We start from the raw sequence: 22,412 nt of genomic DNA, 5'->3' as shown, positions 1-22,412 counted from the left end.
ACAATGTGACTCGTGTGCGCGAAGTTTTGAACTCAGACCGTCGACTAAGTATTCGTTTAATTGCCCAGATATTAAATTTACCAAAATCTGTGGTTCATGACATTGTGACGGAGCATTTGAACATGCGCAAGGTGTGCGCGAAGATGGTCCCAAAAGTGCTCACTGACGACTAGAAATTGCGGCGAGTGGAAGTGTGCCAAGAAAATTTAAACATGTGTGAAAGTGACCCCCAATTTTTGAATAACGTAATCACAGGTGACGAGCCATGGATCTTTGAGTATGATCCCGAGACAAAGAGACAATCTTCCGAGTGGCACACGCCGGCGTCTCCTCGCCCACGTCAACCGTCAACGCCAAGTTTTACGTAGAAGTGCTCAAGAGACTCAAACGAAGGGTCAATCGGGTCCGACAAGACATCACAGCCGACTGGAAGTTGCACCACGATAACGCCCCGGCTCACACCGCCTTTCTTGTGGACAGCTACCTGACCAAGGCCGGTATCCCAACGCTTCCGCAGCCACCTTACAGCCCAGATGTGACCTCCCCGGACTCTTTTTTGTTTGCTCGCCTGAAAAGGCCGATGAAAGGCAAGCATTTTGAGACGACAGAGAGGAATGGCTTCCATGACGCCTTCAATGCTTGGAAATCGCGCTGGCAGAGCTGCATCGACGTAGAAGGAGCCTATTTTGAAAGTTTTTAAAGAATTGTAACGATTGGCTCCATAATTTTTTTTAAATTGACTCAGTCCTGTTACTTTCCGGACAAACCCTGTATATCTTCAAATAAACGTTTTTGCATTTCTAAATTCCAAAAAATGTTGAACTTATTTAAAGTCCGATGCTGGTAACATGCTCAAATTCCGTATCTCTTTCTGTTACACAGTAATCAGTGTAATGTTATTCCTTTTTCTTTATTAGTGTCCGCTGCAATTTCTACCTGACATCTCTTTTCTATGTTCACGATATTTTCTATAAGTCAAAGTAGGCGTTCTGTCAGCAACCGTCTAGTTGCGACAGTTTTATTGGGGACTATGCCAATTTTAAACGTCCCAATTATAATTTGATTAGATCCCGGGCTGGTAATCGTCCTTAATTGTACCCCTACTACGTACCAGTTTAGATTTCAATTATTTTTATTTATCCTAATATTGTTACTAATTTAAGTGTTTCCTGTGATGACCAAGAGATTATCAGGCATATACCAGGATATAATAAAACTTCTAAAACTAGTACGTGTACAAGGTTTTTCCTGATATGCCTCTTAATAAATATTTCTGCCGCCTACCGGATTAGGTTTACATTCATCCATAATACATGAAAAGAATGTTTTACCTTGTGTTGGGACTCTTGTTGTCTGAACTATTGGCCAATGACGATTCCTCTTCTTCTTTGCTATTGGTTTGGGATTTTGGTGATTGTAGAGGTGTTTTTACATCATCCGAACTGGCATCTTCATCGTCTGTCATCGTCTTACCCTCATTCGATGCATTTTCGTTCGAGATGGTCAAGGGGGGCGGCTCTAGCTGAAAGGAAAAACACCATATTTAAACATAAAGACAAAACATTCCATGCTCTAGTAAGCGGAAACATAAACTGCCCTACTATTGGTAATTTCTTATTTTTTTTGATAACTAAAGTAGAGCTTCCAAAACTGAGCAAGCCGATACAACTTCATGAATGAAAGAAACAGAAAGAATAGCAGAATAGGCACTAAAGCACTGTTACGTTTTTTACAAAATTAGAATGTGCTATACATTTACAGTATTTTTTATCATTTCGAATACATTATTCTGACGTCGTTAAGTGTTTAGCAGTTGTCATCTGTTTCACGAGAAATTGTCAGAGATCTTTTGATGCAGTTACTTCCTCTGTTTCACGTCGTATGATCTCTGAAAAAGTTTCGAAAAGTGAAACGTTAGTATCTCCTGAAAACTTGATGGTTTTAGAATCAAGGAAGCCAGTTGAATTCATTTGTTATTGATTTAATTTAGATGTCGAGAGATCTCTTGAACCTAAACAATTTTACAGTAGAATTTGTGAAGTTACACTCCTTTTGGCAGATTTAGCATGCAACGGAAGTTGTGCGCGCATAGTTAACTGCATGAACTTAATAACATGGCTGCGTCGTGCTCTTAAAAAGGATATACAAACTTGGAAAGAATTCACACGTTTGTACTGAAGGTTTAATTAAAAATTATTCTTTGTAATTGTTTAATTGATCCGACCAACAGGATCGGGCAGAAAACTATGGAAAAATTTAGTGAAAGCATTTTATACATGTAATATTTTAATCGACACCTTGAGTTAGTTTGGGACACCAAGTGTTGAAATTTGAGAAAAGAAGAATAATCATCATCATTATAAGGTCGGCAGCCCTAAGACTGGTTGGACACGCACCACCACTCTTTCCTATCCTAAGGTAATCTTCGCATTTCCCTAAAACTAGAACATGCCACATCCTTAACTATTTGCGAACAGTAATCTAATCTAGGTCTACCTCTACTCCTCATAATTCCTGTTTCTTCTTCTAATAAGTCTCTGACTAGACCTTCATGCCTGTGAAGGTGTCCTATCCATCTATCTCGCCTATTATTGACTTCCATAGAGTCCTCTGTTCTATTATTCTTTCTAATATCTCTTCACTTCTAACCTTCTATATCCACAGTATGCTCATCATTCGCCTGTAACACTACACTTTAAACGCTTATAGCCTTTTCTTTTCCGCCGCGCCCAACGTCCATGTTTCGCATCCCTACAGCGCCACGCTCCAGAATTACACCCTTAACAATATTTTTCGAATTTCTAAATTAACCATTCGCGAGCATAGAAGTGACTTCTTTTTATTGAAGGTGACTCGACCCTGCGCTATCCTTACTTTATATCCCTACTACTTCTTCCGTTCTGACTTATCTGACTTCTTAGATATCTAAAATCGGCCGCTTGTTCTAATTTTTCGTCTCCTATCGTTATATACAAAATGGAAAACGTCTTGTATTCACAACTTCCTTAGAAATGGTGAATTACCAAGACCAAGACTTTTGTTGAAAACGATAACCTAATAAAAACCAGTAATAAAGACAACTGATGCTTCAAATAGGTATTCATTCCTCCTTAAAAGCTCTCCACGTCTTCTTTAAATCCAGCCCTAAGTTTTCTATTTTCAGCATCTCCAACACAAACACCATCAACTCCGGATTCAGTTAATGGTAAACCATCAGGTTTTCCACTTATGCCTTCCTCTGGTCCAATAGATCCTCAACCAATCCCAACTTCTCCAAATACAGATCCTGTTTTTGAAGTAACTCCTACTACTAATTTAACACCGTAACAAATAAAAAAGCACATATATGCTGTAAATGGGAAAGCTCTACTCTTAATTATAATGCTACAAAAGGAAGGCTTTAACAGCACTTGCTACAGCAAATTATTTTGTACACGACGGAAAAGATAAGGAAACGTTTCGATAAACAAAATATCTATATGTATAAGTATAAAAATCAATTTTTGGGAAACCGTCAGTTTGATTAATACGGTACTTAAGCGAATAAATTGTTAGCGATCGTCTTCTTTGAACGGCTTGTTTATCCTCGAAGTTTATCTCCAGCAGTCGTTTTTATGCGGTGATCACGGGAATCCCCGCCGATGGTTAATTTATCATCGGAAAGTTTTTTAATATCCAGGGCAGCGGCAGCACACCGTCGACAGCAGTATCAGCACAATTCATCCAACTAACGAATCAACGGACGAACGGACGGGAGGGCTCCATTTTTATATTGCTATTGCCTATTTAGTCGAAATAGAAGTGAACAATCGAAGCCGCTCACAGCAACTTTTTACTATCTGCCCTTTCTCTAATACGATTGAGCTATTAAAACTCCTTTTGGACTTGAACCTTTCTGGATATTTCCGACAAAATCAATACACTTGTTCACATGTTTTTATAACGGTTACCTATTGAGATAATCTTGTCAAAATTCGTAATAATGCTAACCACGGATACCCACAATAAGTAGAAGATGTTGATCAATGCATAACCAAGATATTATCATCATACAAGTCTTAAAGCCCTAGACTCTATGTCCAGCATAAGAATTGCCAAAACATTATAATCAGTGGACACTATGACATTGGAACTCTAACAGTAGAAGATGGATCATTCACAATGAGAAGCAATCAGATATTATTCGAAAATTTTCTTCGAGCATATCTACAGCATGGAATCAGAAGGACTTACTAACCAAATAGCAAAGTTTGTTGAGACCAAATAGCTGGCGTGGGAATACAAGGGCCGGAAGACGGTGACACAATTGTAAAATTAAGAACACCAAGAGTTTCCGAGAGGAAACTGGGTCGCGAACCCAAATGCTATGGTAAAGGAAAGGGCGAAAATGCAGAGAGAGTACTGGACGAAAGGATACGCTTTACTTTATTCAACAAATTTAAGTTAATCAAGTTTCTTGTAATTGGAAGAGAATGCCCTTGAGATACCCGGAACGAATGTGTGCGGAGGTCCAGATCACAGCTTAGCATTCAAGAGCACATCTGCCCCATTCCGAATTCACTTGCCTTGGTCCCTAGGATCTTTTAGGCGAGTACTAGAGTAGTAATCTTCACCTAATTATCTTTCATCTTTTGTGTTTCGTAGTGCCCATCGTTCTTGTCTTTCCGTGCTGCAAAAGTAGCCATTTAGTAATAAATTATATGCGTGTAGTAATGTATTGTAGCGAGCACGAGTATTTGTGTGCGATCGGGCACACGTGTGCGTGACGGCTTATCGATTCGCCGACTAGCCGTGGGCGGCTTTCTTCATGTGCGCCGTATTTGTAAATGTGTGTGTCGTACCTGCGTTCTGGAAAAGCAGTTAAACAGTTCAAAGAAACAAATAAACTATCCGGATGTTTCCTGAAGGTTCCAGAAAGTAAACAAAAGAGTATTTAAAGGAAGAGACGATCGCCGAGAAAAGTAGAAATAAATTGACCGTTGCAGAAGTGAATCCAGAAATAAATTGACAGTGATAGCAGGGAAATAAATAGCGCAGTGAATAGTGATATATCACAGTAGTGTAAATAAATAGAATTCATAACCTAAGTTTAGTAATAATTTAATAGTGTTTTTAAGTTCTTTAATAACTAGTGTAAATAAATAGTTTTTGTCGTTATCAGTGTTAGAAGTTAATTTTGTTAAACCCACGAACATTACAGTATATAATACGCTTATTAAGATCAGTCCACTTTTCGAAAATCTACTCACATAATAATTAGAGATTAGAAAATAACCCCGTCCTGCAATCTACAAACTTTATGTTCACATTGTATGTTTGAATAATTATGTGCGCGTCAGAGTAGTAAGTACTTAAAACTTCAACCTAGATTTACATCAATTTCAGACGCGCGTATTTCCGGACAGGAATTCCAGAAATTCCTATCACACCGAGACTAATGTAAAAGTTTAGTTACTGTCACCCTCGACGCATAAAACGATATAGAAAAGAATTACGGATGAAGTTACACCTGCGCCATTAAAAAACCCCAAGTGAAAAATTAAGCGAGGTGATTTTGACTTAATGTACTTATAATCCAGTTAGATATTGGAATCAGTCCACAACAACATCTTAAACAATGCCTACGGGTTGCTGCTGCTGTAATTTTCCCGGAAAATTAAGAGAAAATCGAAAGTTGCAAGATTGCTCAAAAATGTCGTGTTTTTTTACACATTTTGTTCAGTATATCGAGAGAAAGTTGTTTTGAAGACTTTTTCTTCCTCTAAAAGATAAGATTTTTAATTTTTTTATTGTAAAATGAACAAACGTTACGTCGGGATGACAAAAAAAGAAGATAATGTTTGTTTTCTATGAAAATGTAGGATAAGGTATACCAAGATATGTAGGAAAAATTAGTACTCACATAGTTCGATCGATCAAGATCAGTTATATATACATACATTTTCTATAATTCATTTGAACGAAATTTGTTAAGAAAAACGAAATTTTTGGGAAATTTTGGAGTTTTTGAGCTCCTGTAAATTGTCTAGAGAAATTAAGAAGGACGCAACTCCTAGATATTGTCTAGAATGTAGTTTAGGACTGATTCGAATATCTAGCCCAATTCTAGTTCTTGTGACCTATGATCTGGGCTAATTTCCGATTTAATCACCATTATCATCATAGTGTCGTCAGTTCTAAGGCTAACACTTCTACTCATTCCTATCCAGAGCTAATTTAGATTTGAAAATTTCTCTAAAACTAGAACATCGTGGGATGTCTAGTCCTTAAATATTGGTGAACAATAATCTAATCCAAGTCTACCTCTACTCCTCTTAACTCCTGTTTCTGCTTACTTCTAACTAGTCCTTTATATCAGGGAATGTGTCTTACCAACCTAGTGTCCCCTGTTCTCCTACTGATTCCAATACTTCTTCAATCGCTTGTAATATTCTGAATTGTTTAGGTTTACAGGGTGGAATGTGAGGAAAACAATTGAAGATGTAATTCCTGACTATCAAAACTAGGACTCTAATAAAAAATAATAAAAAGAGGAAGTAAAAGGGATAATAGATAAAAACATAAAAAACTTTTTCACTTCTACGTTAGGAATTAGGGAGAGGTTCATAAAAAGGTCTCCACATAACGTAATAATACAAAAAGCAGGACAATAAACAAAACAATACAAAACAAAGCGTAAACATAAAAATGAACTTGAATTCTTAGTTGATGTGTTTTTTGAGCAGCAAGTTGGGTTAGTGTTGACATACATACATACATACATACATAACATACAGGGTTTGTCCGTAAATTAATAACCACTGACCGGCTCGTACTGATGCAATCGCTATCAGCGCGCTCCCGGGTGGCAGCATTTAGGGTGGAAGGTTTAAACTGAGTAACGCAACGGGCGGTACTAGCCTCTAAGCCCTTACGCAGTCAGTGGCCATAAAAGTGTTTCTGAGCTTTTGACACGACAAAACACGTTCAAAATTGAACTTTCACTGGAGCAGTACTCAAATGTTTCCATAGCCCAAGCGCTTGCTTTGGTTAAGAAAGCTTACAAAGGCAAACGCCCTGCCAAGGGTTCCGGTTTTCCGGTGGTTCAATGACTTCAAGAACGGACGGCAGATCATTGAAATCATGTAGTAACCTGAACGTCCTTCAACGAATGGTTTGAACAAGATAAAAAGCTCCTGGACTTTGACTATCGTTCGAGTGTAAGACTTCCACACGTGTAAAACGGAATTATTTCTGAAAATTCGAATTTATAAAGTTTGTGTAAAATTGGTGCGAAATTGATGCTCAAAACTGTTAAGTGGTGATCAAAAAACAGCTATGGGTAGACCATAGACCAGTAGACTGTAAGATATAAGAGCAGTTAGAAGGCAAACAAAACTTTTTAGACGATATAATAACAGGCGACGAATTATGGGTGTTCTAGTTCAACGCTGAAGCCAAAGGCCAACGTGCGAACTGTCCGCGCTCCAAAAAGCGTGAAGTGATTCAGAAACGAACCGTTAACAATTAAGTAAGTCCTTGAGTGTCTTCACAAATCCATGGAACAGTAACCCTCGAAGATTGCTTATAGCTGGAAGTTCCACCACGATAACGTTTAATTCAGCCTACACAGCCTTCTTTGTGACCCCCTACGTGGCACAAATGGGGTATGTAAACCCTGCCACAGCCACCGATGGCAACCCGGTAGACCCTTTCCTGTTTCTAAAGCTGAAGGGAGGCCTAAGAGGTCATCATTTTCAAGATGTTTACGCCATTTAACGGATTCTTAAAGAGATCATGGTAGTTGACTTCCAGGAGGACTTTGCAGCGTGGGAATCATGTTAGCAGCGGCGGATCAATACTCAAGGAGATTATTCTGAACAATTTTAACAATATACGCCCATCTGATCAGCAAGTTGTTTTCGCCAGACCTTTTAGAAGAATTTAACATTTATCCAATATGATTCAGAATATATACAAAGAAAAAAACGAGAAAGACAAAATCAAAGATAATATGATGTAATAGTCAGGTAGGAAAAAGGTGCGGTGATAACGAGTTATCCCGTGGGTAATACAGCTTCGGGGATTACGTACGTGATCGGGAATAAGAACTGAAACGAAGCAGCAATAAAATAAAGGTTCGGATCGGGTTCGACTGTCGTCAGTGATGTGTGCGTATGTACATGTATATATGTACATATATACTAGATATAACGGCAACCCTTGGCACGCACCATTTAACAAAATTCTATGGAAGGAAAGGCCCCGAATTTGGGAGTCGACCTTTGTTGGGCTACGCATGTGAATCAGTGCAATAAATCGACAGCAACCAAGTAGAATTCTCCAACGACTGCTGGATTATTTGATTTTGTTTTCCTTCGGATATCGCTTCAACAATAAAGAGGTTAATTTAGAGGATTTCACTGGATAAATGAACTTTCAGGGGAATTAAAACAAGGGTACAACAGTAAATACTGCGATAGCAGTTTTAATATTGACGCAGTAAGTGTATTTATTGTATACGGTATCGGCCATCAGAAGTAGTAGCTTATAACGTTTGTAATATTTAAGGATGTTAGGGAAGTATGTCGAAATGCTACTCCTGTAAAAATTACAATTCACTAAATCGTTAAAAAATTATTGAAATTTTAAAAAATTGTAATTTTACACGTCATTTTATGGAGATTCGTTAACCGAACAGATTAAATTTATTTTTAATAAAAATTTGGAAGAACGTTCCTCATTCAATTCTAAAACTCCTGTAAAAATTACAAATCGATTCACTAAACCGTTAAAAAGTTATTGAAATTTTAAAAAATTGTAATTTTACACGTCATTTTATGGAGATTCGTTAACCGAACAGATTAAATTTATTTTTATTAACAGAAAAAAAGCTACCAGAAATTTCAAACTTTTATAATAAGTAACTTGAACTCTGGAGAATCACTTTAGCGTAAGGTTATTCAAATTCACTAAATGGTTATCGAGGAAAAAATGAAAAATTAGCTGAAAATCTCGTTTTTACTTGATAATATAATGATAATATTTATAATTGTCTGAAATAAATGCAATTTTAAAGTTTTAATTATTATTTAAACATATTAAAAAGTTTTACGCTCATTATTAATAGAGATTGAAACTAAATATTTTTTTGTTTCTAAGTTGAAAACAAGGCATATTCACTGCCAAAAGTCAGATAAAAATTTTCCGTATTGTTCGTTATTTCTTATTTTATTCAAAGTTTTTGGTTAAATTCCAAATTTTCTCTCAAACCGTATACTTTTTTTTAGTATAGATAGTATTTATTTACCTCATGATATGCTGCAAAACCTAATTAATCACGAATTTCTAATTTTATGTACTCTTGTCTCCGATTGTACCTCCCAAACATCCTTAAACGGAATATACATCTAGAATGAGAATGGACGTATCTTCTTTCTCGTTTCCACTTGAGACTGTATCTATTTGCTACGTTTTGAACACACCCTTGTTAAGTTAGGAAATGTTTCATGAGCAGTACAGACAAAGTGAAAAGAGACAACCGAATAATAGTAAGCGATCTCTTTCTGTTACACATCAATTGGTGTAATGATTCCTTTTTCTTTATTAGTGTCCGCTGCAATTCCTGTCTGACATCTCTTTTATGTTTGCGATATTCCCTGCAACAGAGCCGGGTAAACTGTAACTTCGTAGGAGCCGTTACCTGAGGTTAGTGTGGGTCACTCCATACCCTTCAATGAGTACGAGAGAGTCAGCAGTAACCACCCATATTGCTTTCTTTTTTACCTCTCTCGCAACTTAAATAATACATACGAAAATTTTCTAATGATCGAACTGCAGCTCAGGGGTAGCATGCCGGACTCCGTTCGCAATAATATTGGGTTCGGCTATGGAAGAGGGGACGGGGACTCGCCTACGAAATGGAAGGGATAAGAAAAGGAAAGAATCATCTCACTCGCACTTCCAGGAGCTATGAGGAGATCTTTGGCTGTACCTGAGGAGCACTCGGGAGTCAAAAGAGCCGAGTTTGTCGGGCTCTACCCTACAACGTTTGTCTTTAGTAGAAGTAGGCGTTCTGTCTGTCTAGCCTTGTTAGTAAGTTAAAAGTAAACGCGACAGTTTTTTTTATTGCGACTACGCCAATTTTAAACGTCTCAACTATATATAATCATAATTAGATATGTTAGTTACCGTTGACAGTTGCCCATCAAAACCTAAGAGGAAGATTGTATAAACAACATCAAATTACAGAACTTTGCTGCTAGAATGACTTTCAAATGATCTTAGAAATATTTTTTGAACAAGGACAATAATAAAAAAACAATTAGTTTGTTTAATTGAATTGGAGAACACAACAGAATGAATTTATTTAGTAGACGAAGTTAAATTTTTAACCATTTTTGTAAAAAACTGTATGCCAATAAAACAGGAGGTAGATACATTACAATGTTGTTACGAATCCTCTTGAGATATGAGATAAGATGTTTTCTTGATGTCCAACACGGCGTGTTCATCGGATAAATGAAATAAAAGTTCTGTCAAAGTCGTAAAGTTCTGGAATAACTTTTGAGAATTCTTTAGGACAATGTACCTATTTTCACTTATTTGCTTACTTGGTTGGCTGGCGTATCAAGAAAAGTCGACAAAAATAAAATATAAAACGTAAGAGAATAAAATACAATTGTCTTTAATTCAATCGCGATAACGAGTAATTTTAGAAGTTATTCTTGTCTTTTGTATTTTGTTTTTACATTTAACAAGACCAAAACCAAGAGTAAGACTGATATCGAGATTATCGAAAAATTCTAATACAAATACAAAATCGAATGATACAATCTGTGTGGTATCGTGGAACACCCAGTATTATATTGACTTTTAAAGCATGAGCACAAGTGAACACCATCTTTTTCCAGAATTCTACCAGTACCTACACTAAATTCTCTTATTGTATCAACCCCCCCGCCCTTTTATTACGTTAAGTGAACATTATCATTAACCTTTGATCAATCCCTTTCAGGTGGAAGCTTCTATACCTTCCATTGTAATACGGTTGGTTCTCTTTGAGTTTAGAGTTTCCAATTAAACTTTCATTAAACAAGCTGTTAAATTTATGTCTCAATAAGACTACTCGGCGTGCGATTTTCTTTCATCTAGACGCTTGGCGTCGCGACGTGACAGTTTGTTGTTATTGCCAATGCTCAGACGCTTAACGCGTAAAATGACGCCGAATTAACAATGTAGCGAACGTCCCAAAAGTAAATGTCTGATTCTTGAAGATTATCTGTCGCACATTATAGAACTTCTCTAATTAAATTCAATTCTTCAAGTTTCAATTAAATATGCGATATTGAAGCCCTCGGGTACCCAATTAGATTCAAATTGTTCGGAAGTTATCCATAAGTTATAAAACAATTTTAATTACGTAAATTGGTAGAGGCCGGCGTGGCTCAGTCGGTAACGGGACTGGCTACTAAACTTACAGTAAGGGTTCGAGGCCGACAGCAGACTGAATTAAAAAAAAGTTTAAAGATTTAGGAGAAGGGAACTCTGTAACGTGATCTATCTTACAACAAAATATGGATAGCAGTTACATAGAAAGCAGGTACCTCTACAAATATTAATTCTAACGGTGGAATAGCATAGTTAACCTTGACGAAATACTATAACCAGAACAAGAACCCCTGTATTATCACTTGGTCGTGGTATCATTTAAGAGGTACCCTTATCTTGAAGTAGGATTTATGCCGTCCCCTCATATGCGATGAAATAATTTGCAGTGTAGTTAGCAGTTTATTTTTATTTGTGAAGAAAAGGTTTAAATTTTATTTTTAGTTTTGAGTAAGCGTAGGTGGCAGAAAATGCCTATCAATTTCAATTTATCACATAATGTAAATACTGATTGATCTTTAGGTTGTTGTTGTTGTTGTATGAGTCAAGGCAAGGAAGGAAATACGTATCCTTTAGGAAATTTAGATTCAAAATGCGTACCTAAGCAGTCAGGAAATACATCGAAGGAAACCGAGAAAAAAACAAATATTACTCTCAAAGGAAAAAAAGGCCGAACGACAAGAAAATCGCTCCATCAGAAAGTGTCGAACACAATTTAATAATATGTTGCCTTTATTTGTACGTATATATTTTTTTAACAAAAGAAGGCGAGGTTTCTGGCATAATATGCCACTCTGTCGGCCAAAATGTGTTAACAAATCTCAAAAACAAGGTGTGTCAAATGCCTGAAATACATAATTTTTCTGATGTTGTATTTTTAGATGTTGAATTATCAGTCGTATTCTGGCTTTCATTGTAAGATATATAAATAATCGACAATAATAATGATCGTTACTATTCTCAAGTTACATTCTTCAATCATTCGCTTCTCGGTTTTTATGGCTTGGGGTTGCAATATTTACAGTTTTATAAGGGCTGAAAGATCGTTATGAATATTCGTTTTTACGATTGAAGTTTGTTACAACAACGGAATTCTGATTTCAAATTGTCTGAAATGTAGTTTATCTTTGATGGTAACAGAAGTTGCTTTTGATGGTCGTAGATCTTCCATTGAATTGTTGTTTTCAGATTAAGCAGAATAAAAGAAGAGGCATTTGTTTTTCTTAAAAAACAATGAATGGCTTTATAGGATAATGGCAACTTGATTTACGGTTATCGAAGAAAATATCCAAGGACATGTGTTTCAATTGAATTGAAAGAAACTCTACTCCTACATACATATTCTTTGCTGATGAAGCAATCAACTGATGTTTTAGAAAATACCACAAATGGTGCGGTAAACGCCATCTGTAGTACGATGCTACATTTTACGCGTTTTCCGCGCCATTTGTGGTATTTTCTAAAACGCACAGTTAAGACAGCAGGTAAAAGTTGGTCTGTGTTCTGTCGGAGCTGTTTGCGACGCGCTGATGAGACCCAAAAAGATCGAAATCGCGATCCGCATCTGGTAGTTTCGATAGAATACAGACCACTTCGAATTATTTTATTCAATCAACTGATATTACTCTAGTGTCTAATACATACAATTCAAACAAAATTACAACTTATTTGCACCTACTTAGTTTTATAAAAGTAGGAAGCTTTCTTATAAAAATCTAAACCAACACGTAGCTGTTGATTATTGAATATAAAAAGTTTTTGGCCCATCCCTAAACAAAAATTTTCAGTCTCTCTCCAGTGTCTCAGAGTCTTTCAGCGTCTCTGAGAGCATCTTTCACAGTCTTTCACAGTCTATCAGTTATTGCCTAGGTGTTTTTATGGATCTCTCACAGTCTCTGTATGAGAGACTCGAACGATAAAATTGTTAATTCAGAGACTCGAGTCTCCCACAGAGAGACTGAATGAATAAAACTGAAAAATTGAGAGACTTGAGTCTCTTGTAGGAAGGCTGGGATCTCTCAAATATGTTGAACTTAGAAAATTTTTACTATGTCTATTGAGACACCACTTCTTGAGTGATTCGAGTCTCTCGTTCAGAGATTCGAGTCTCTCGTTAAGAGGCTGAATACGAAATCAAGATCTCTCTATGAGCGCCTCGAGTCTCTCGTTCAGAGACGCTAAACAGTTTGTTTGACAGTCTCTCGACAGTCTCTCTCTCAGCGACACCAGAGAGACTCGATGAGAGGCGGAGACTCGAGCCTCGCTCTGAGAGACTGAACATTTTTATCTCGAGATAGTTTGGTTTGGATTTTTATAACCAACAGAAAACCTTCCTCTTATTCCTTACCTCACAGCAAGCTTGCTGTCCAGTAAGCGGGCTATATGAATACTAAAATACAATCAAAATTAGTATCAAGAAACAACAGACGGCGTTCGTGACGCTGTTTGTACTTAAATTGATCAATAAAGTATAATATCAAGTGGCAGCTAAATATTACAACTTTCAGTTGAAATGCTTATAGAAATTAGAAACGATAAATAAATCTTTATTAAGTGACTAAAATGCATTTACAAAGAAAAACCACAAAATAATTTTGATTGATAAAATTCATGAACTATTTTCCTCCAAACTAAAACAACTAATTTCTATAAATCATCGAAGAAAATCACCCTGTATATTGTGGACTCCAATGGAAAGAATGTGTTGAAAATTGAGTGACAATTATCCCAAATAGCAATTTTTTTTCGTCATCCGTTCCAAGCGAATATCAAAAGGTTTATTTCGTTTTTCTTTTGTGTAATTTATTTTCCGAATTTAAAGATAAATTAGTCTCATCAACAGAATATTGTAGTAATTTCAAAGAAATAAATTGGTAAGAAACAAGTTGAGAAACTGTAAAATGAGTTTTTTTTGTAGGCCTTTAATCCCTGAATTTGTCTTCTTGCTGAGCCATCAGAATTCATTTTCTGATATATAAATCAAATTGAATTTCACAATAAATTTAAAAAGTAAGATTTACTGCTGAGTCCGTAATAAACAAGCAAGGCTTTAAAAGAGCTTTCGGCCTAATTTTGTTTTTTAGTCTTTGTACTTTTTCCTGTTAAAAAAAATAATAAGCTTTCTTAATTGGTTTATTAAAGAGAAACGTCAATCTGTATTTTCTTTGTTGTACTCGGCGAAAATTAAAATATAAGTAGTTTAAAAATTAAATTTTTCTTGTAAAGATTTATTTTATAAAAGAGCATCGACAATGTGCTGAATTTGAAAAAATATTTAAAATCTACTGTTGATACTGTCGACCAGGATTGTAAATGTGATCATTTATTTCAAAACCAAATTTTTTAATACTAAATTAAGCGATAAAATGCTTATAAATTTCATTAGTTTAAACAAAAGTTTGGAGAATTGGTTTATTCGATAACTTCTTTTAAAAATTTTTTTCACGATCACCATTCTTTACAGGGACATGTAACACATAAAACAACACCAAATATATTAAGGGATGTGCTTGATAGGTACCTTTTCTCTAAATCCGAAAATATTTGATATCATTCCCACTCAAAAAGAAAGGTGGGATGATGATGATGATTACACCTTAACTAACACTGATGGACGCACACATCTGAAATTCTGACAACACGAAAACAAACTAGGGCCCAGTACCCTAAACGACGCCGGCGTCCGGATGCCGGCGTCGTCGTCCCGATGACAGTGAGAGTTGTTCCCAGTGGCGATGAACGTAAATATTAGGCGACGCTGTCAACCCTCCTTATTTTGAAACAACCGACGCAAAAGCCGATTTGATTAGTTTTCAATCGATCTACAGGGCGATCTCACAAAAAATCCAATGAAGTCAAGATAGGTGTTAATTACTGCATCAAAGTTAAAACACAATGCTATCTCTAACGATATCACGAACTTTATAGTCAATGTACCTTTTCATTTGTCTAGAGTTTTTATTATTTATTATTTCATCCTCTACTTATACAGATATAAAAATACTCGTAAATAAATATTGGGGTGGTCATTTGAAAACGCTAGTTTAGAGATGCCCTTTGGCTCTATAATTCACTTTTCATTAACGTAAAACATCCTCATACAGGTAAAGGGAAAATTCACCGAACATAATATAGTGAATAGTATTTTGTTTCATGATAAAAGATATCCTGTCCTTTACTGTATCCTTGACAATATGTGTACGAAATATCATGATAGGTTTTACTAGCAGCTTCGCTTGGGTTGATGTTCTAAACACCTGTCAAAGATCATCGACGACCACATAAAACTAATTTTTCTATCCTTCGATTTTTTTCTAGATAAAAAGTTCCTTACGTCCATTTATGTACCCCTGACAGTATGTGTATAAAAGTTCATGACGATCGGTTAAGTGGTTAAGACGTGAAATGGTAGCAAATAAAACAATTCATAATATTAGTTAGGATGTGAAAAGATGACCAAAGGTATTTGTACAAATTTTCCTATACCGCGTCATGCGATCCTATGAATGTTGCATATAACAGACCATAAATTCCTTATGCTCGGATGTCATTCCGCCAGTAATGCATTACAACCCTTAACGAATAATATTCGTCTGTCTATATTTAAAACAAGTGAAAATTATTCAAATGGTGACAGAATAAATGGGCAATTCCAAATTCAAATAACTTACTGATTTCTAATTGTATTTCATATTAAATTTGATAGCGCATCGATTGAGAAATAATGGTCTGTTTGATATGTAATTGATAGCACAGGTCAACTTGATGGATCAAGATACTAAAGACCGGGGATACCGTTTCCGACGTTATGTAGTTTGCGACCCCAAAATTGCTCAATTTTTCTGAGCATTTAATTACTACACGAAATAAAAGGACAAAATAACCATCTCTTATTATCGACTTATCCTTTATCACTGAACTAAAATCCTGCATTAACTTAAGGATTCGAATACTTATAATTTGACTTGTTTGGTTTTTTATGTGTACCATACCCTGAAATTTCAACGTACTAGAGCTTTTCTGGGGATACATTTTATCATTTACACGCACCACCACTCTTTCCTATCCTGTTTGCGAACAGTAATCTAATCTAGGTCTACTTCTACTACTCGCAATTTCTGTTTCTGCCTCTAATGTCTGTGACTACCCCTTTATGCCTAAGAAGGTGTCCTACCAACCTATCTCGACTATATTAAGATATAGGTCAATAAGTTGACTTCCTCAGTTCTCTTATTCTTTCTAATTCCTCTTAATTTCTAATCTTCTCTATCCACGGTATCCTAATCAATCGCCTGTAACACCACATTTCGAACGCTTCTAACCTTTTCTTTTCTGCCGCGCCCATCGCCCATGTTTCTCACCCGTACAGCGCCGCGCTCTAAACATACACCTTTAACAATCTTTTTCGAATTTCTAAATTAATCGTTTTCGAACATAAAAGTGCCTTCTTTTTATTGAAGGCGACTCGACCCTGCGCTATACTTTACTTTAAATCCCTACTAATCCTTCCGTCCTGACTTATCTGATTTCCTAATGACAAAAATCATCCACTTCTAACTTTTCGTCTCCTATCTTTATATTCCCTTTTTCCCTACTTTTTCTTGTGTTGTATATCAGTATTTTTGTTTTACATTTATTTAATTTCAAGTGGTTGATTTCGACCTTCAACCTTTGGGTATGCTCTTTAGCGTCGCATTTACTTTCAACATCACCTGCCATATATTAAGAGGTCATCTCTAAAAATAAGTTTTAAACGGGGTTTTCCATGATTTAATTGACATCTTAGGTAGATCCAAATCTTCAAAAATTATTATCATGAATAAAATAAAGGAAACTTACAAATCATAAAATGGTAGTTGTAATTTCTGTTAATTTAATTAAATTTGGAACAATTCTACTTTCATCATCAATTTTTATCGGTCTGATGATAATGAAATAATAAAACAAAATCTGTGCTTTCCTCAAACTGAATACAATACTCATGTTGATCTTGATTAACATAACAATGTCAACTTGTCATTCCTCTAACTTCGTAAGCTTTTGTGTGGATGAAAAGTAACTTTTCTTCAAGGAATTATTTAAATGAGAAATTTATGTAGGTTTAGTAGCGCCAGTGTAACATTGTTGCAACTTTCGCTAGACTTTTTAGCTCACCAAATTGCACCCAGGTGACGTAAAACGATCCCGTAAGAATACGTTGAACTATTTAACAACTCCAGAATTATTTAACGTTGTACCTGTAGTCAAAACTTTTCTTACTTGTTCGCGAGAAGGTGACCGAGAGATAACAAATTTCAAAAGTTTTATTGCCTTCTACATCAGAACTAAAACTTTAAAAGGCAATACAAATACAGTTGATAACTCTACGAAATTACCTTCACCCAAAAACATAAATAAAGTTTACATAATGTTAATGTTTCTTTAACGAATTTTAAAAGCTTTCTTTTACGGCAAGATGGTATCCTCATAGTAGATATCTGTAAACAAAAACTAAACTCCCAATTCTTCGGTTTTGCAAAGAACAATCAGAACAATCGGTAATTTTTCGTTATTCAATTGTCCATATTTGAATTACTCTGGTTGTATACATATAATTATAATAGTCTTCTGTTATTTTAAATGGTTTCCCAACAATTGCAAACATTTGTTTTTGCTGACATTGACATACTATTTACTGATCCAATTATCATTTTTCCTCCAGATACAAACATATCCCTGTTGTTATCGCCATGTTCATACTAGTACATGCGAATGTGAAACTCAACCGTACTTAATTTAATTACATTAATGAGTTTCCACGAAGCAGAAAATCTACTTTGATTCCACTTGGAAAAGGAACATCATCCAATAGCAACGTGATGAAAACAGCGAAATTCTGCGGTTTCAAAAGTTGAATTTAAATAAGGATTGGAACCCCTTGCAGCATTATATATATTACATAGGATGACGAGAGGGTCTTTCGTGTAATAATAGACGGTTTAATGAGTTTCAGAATTAAATTAAATTCAAAATTACGGTAACATTCCAATTAGACCACTTAAAGATTGTAATCAACCTTTCAGGATTTCAAAATCAGTTATAAAATGTTAGTTAAGGCCGGTGTTCGTCCTACTTGACTACACTTAAAGGGTAACACCATCGAAGCGGACCAAAAAAAGCTTAACTCTGGCAATCAATTTTGGAAGTACTGAAAAAGGAATAGAATTTCTTCTTAAAGTATGAGGTATCAAAGACAATTATTATTATCATTTTATTATGAAATGGTGGCGACAAGGTAAATCCTTGAAGGAGCCCCCTTTTTTTAACACTGCTTGACGGTAGGACAGATTCGTTGTAGTAAAGTGTAAGAAAAATATTTTATAATCTATATATACTACTGACTATGAGATTATATAATGTACATAGAAGTATTGCACTGTTTAAAACATTCAATGGGTTTTTGGTCAAAATATAAGCAGTAGATAGTTTTCAGAAAAATGTTGCGTTACATGACTAGATTTTATGAAGGGCATGCCTCGAGTAGCGTTTGGGACACATGTGGCAAATGAAAGGCATAAATATCCAAACATTTCCCCATAGATCCCTCATGAAGACCCTCACAAATAAATCAGCAATATTATAGTGAAGGACGACTTTTTGAAGTTTTTCATGAAGATTTTATGAGGTAAACCCAAGACATATATGTACAACCATACATAAAACACATGTATTACCTTAGATACATAAAAGTGGGCAATATCACATTTTGCCTTATTTTGGTTCGATGAGGCAAACATCAAATATAGGAATTCTTCTTAGACATATTTAGGTATGCATGTCTGCTAGTATTTGAAAATTGTCTCATGGGCCAACACGAGGAAGTGTGGCTAGCCTCGTTGCCACCTTCCCAAAATTCTAGTTATATAAATCAAAAAACAGCCACGTATTTTCATAGAGAATGTAATTATGAATCTACTCCCACATTAGAAAAAAAAGTTTCGAGAAAAACGCGTTTAATATTTTAACCCTAACCGTATGTTGCATAGTATTTGTAAATTCATATTTATATCACTGATACAAAGTTGTTGCATCTAAATTATTTGTTTAAAACAACTAGCTAACACCCATTTACCTACTATATTAGTAGGTCAATTAGCAACCGTTTAAATAGCGGAATCAGTAAGTATAATCAAGAAGTCGAGAGTCGCAAGTCGAATTCAAGATCATGATGATGCAAGGTGGTGAGACGACTTACCGTCTTCATTCACCCTGTGATACTTCCCTAGCATTTTATACGTTCCCCAATTATCTAATAAGGTTGGCTAACATTATTATTGTATTATTAAATTATTAATTAGACATTTGAATAATATAATAAATACTCATTATTAGATTAAATTGATTACATTTCATTTCTAAACACATAAATTTGCTTCTTTATGATATGGTGGAGTAATTATCTAAATAAATAAATATATAAAATCCGCTTCAATATAAAATAACCTTACCATGCCGAGCCTAACCTAATTACTATTTAGGTTATGTTTTCATTACAGCATCACGCACCCTGGTGAACGCCCAAACAACCGCATGGACCCTTTGTTCTGTAAATAACAGGGCCACCTATTATTTCGAATGGTAAAAACAGTACCTACAAAAGCGATAAATCAGAGCGAGCCGCGTGAGTGATTTTATACTAAAACAGGCTTTAGAACATTGCAGAGAAATTAAGAGCAAGCTTATTTTTTATAAAGGCTTTAAAATTTCAAAGCGTTTAATGTTTTATTTTTTTACAAGCTATAGGTGTCGTGTCAGTATCATTTTAACAGCGAGTGAATACCTACATTTAGCGGCTTTTTGTACATTAAAAGCAAAGCCCCGATTATGTTGTACTTCATTTAACACTGGCTTTCGCTTCATGATTATAGATAAAATGTTGGTAAATTTGCAAANAGCCACAAGGTGTCTTTAATTTGAAATTATTATTATATTCAATTTGTTGTTAAAAATATGGAAACCTCTAAATGAATAATTTACCTACTGTAAATGTTTGTAAAATAACTAACCGTTTCTTAAAAAAATAGTATAACTCATAGGAATCTCTTAAATTCACCCATTTTTGTATTTTGTGCTAACACTTTGCCAATCGAACACTAACAAGTGCAGATTATTACTAATCATTACGTACAAGATACATAATATATATTTTTATATCTTTGACATATTCATTAATCGGGCCACTGAAGATGGCCCTTTAAAGGTCACGTTACTTTTTTAAAACATTCAACAGTCGCTCCATTTGAAAAGCATAAACGTATGAATAGAATCTCAAAAAATTGAGTGTGTATTCTCTTTTCTTGAGGATCCACTTAGTCCTTGAGGATTAACGGTACGTTTATTTTGGAGATGCGAGCTGCGAGCGAAGCAGCGCTAAGTATTACCAATGATAAAATTTCTTGGTCGCGTTATTGCCTTATATTGGGGCTGCAAATAACGACTGGGTTAGTTTGAAGACGAAATATTATTTCATCAGGAGCTCTCGAAAGGATCTCCCGACAAGGTATCGATCTAGAAGTTACTAAGTGCCATCGAAAAGGAGAGAATTCGGCGAATTTCTTTTTATCTACAAGAAATTAATGAAATATCTACTAACATTTTTTGGTTGTATATAAGACAACAATTACTACTACCTACTGCCCTTCTAAACTCCTGTTTCGTCTTCTAATATGTCCCTCCGTAGTAAGTAGTAAATACCTTCTGTACCCTCACTCTTCCTAATACCTCCTCATTTCTAGCCTCTTCTATCCATTATATTTTTAACTATTCTTCATTTTCTGTTCTGAAGCATCATCGTCCACAGTTCACACTCATGCGGAACCATGCTTTTAATAATTATTTTCGAATTTCCAAATTACCTGATCACGAAGGCAAAAGCAATTTCTTTTTGTTAGAAGCGCAGTATTGTTTGTTCGATATACAATATCTCTGATCAGTACTCCGCAAAAATTAAGGAAAAAGAAGATACATCAGAAAGACGTAGAATGGGCCACTTTGCACCTCTCAGTGATATACATAAACACGAGGGTAGTGACCTGACCGAAAGCCCCAACTGCTCCAACAATGACTACAATAACGATGACGCGTATTCGCATGATGCGGTAGGTGCAGTCTCATCGCATCCTCCATTTGTGATCACCATGTCCGCATAGTTTGCAAGTGGATGCATTGATTTTTGCTTGATATTTCCACACTAAATTAATGTCTGTATTTTATGGTAACACTTTGCCATCGCTAGTAAGTACAGATTATTTCTAATAGTTACGTACAATTGACTTGTCTACGTATCAGCTGTTGCGAAGGTCTCTAATAGGTACGTGTGTTTCGTCAAAAACCGATGAGATAGCACGGAAACTGTTCTTAATCATTGACGATTATTTAAATTAGTGTGCTTTTCGTGCATACTTTTTGCATCCCCTACGTTGCCTCCAGATGTGACCCTCCAAATATTCCGGAATACTGATCAGACATAGTATATGTTATTTTTGTATTTTGTGCTAATACTTTGCCAATCGAACACTAACAAGTGCAGATTATTACTAATCATTACGTACAATTGACTTGTGTACGTATCAGCTGCTGCGAAGATCTCGAATATGTATGTGTGTTTTGTCGAGAGCCGATGAGATAACGCGGAAACTGTTCTCAATCATTGACGATTCCTTAAATTAGTGTACTTTTCGTGCATACTTTCTACACTGTAAAAGGTGGGATGCACTCGTGCATACTATTTGCATCCCCTACATTGCCTCCAGATGTGACCCTCCAAATATTCCGGAATACTGATCAGACATAGTATATGTTATTTTTGTATTTTGTGCTAATACTTTGCCAATCGAACACTAACAAGTGCAGATTATTACTAATCATTACGTACAATTGACTTGTGTACGTATCAGCTGCTGCGAAGATCTCGAATATGTATGTGTGTTTTGTCGAGAGCCGATGAGATAACGCGGAAACTGTTCTCAATCATTGACGATTCCTTAAATTAGTGTACTTTTCGTGCA

The 22,412-nt window shown here is 35.6% G+C and overlaps 1 protein-coding gene across 1 annotated transcript in view; it reads right to left on the bottom strand.

Annotated features, from left to right (window-relative positions):
* The window catches only part of LOC108736735, a 128,213-nt gene that overhangs the window by 9,583 nt on the left and 96,218 nt on the right, over positions 1–22,412 (bottom strand). Inside the window, exon 3 of the mRNA XM_018469285.2 lies at positions 1,332–1,522. Coding sequence (XP_018324787.1) covers positions 1,332–1,522 — 191 coding nt within the window. The remainder of the gene's footprint in view (positions 1–1,331; positions 1,523–22,412) is intronic.

This window comes from Agrilus planipennis, unplaced genomic scaffold (genome assembly GCF_000699045.2).
Source record: "Agrilus planipennis isolate EAB-ADULT unplaced genomic scaffold, Apla_2.0 scaffold103, whole genome shotgun sequence".
Taxonomy (NCBI): Eukaryota; Metazoa; Arthropoda; class Insecta; order Coleoptera; family Buprestidae; genus Agrilus; species Agrilus planipennis.
This window is presented reverse-complemented; position numbering and strand designations above follow the sequence as displayed.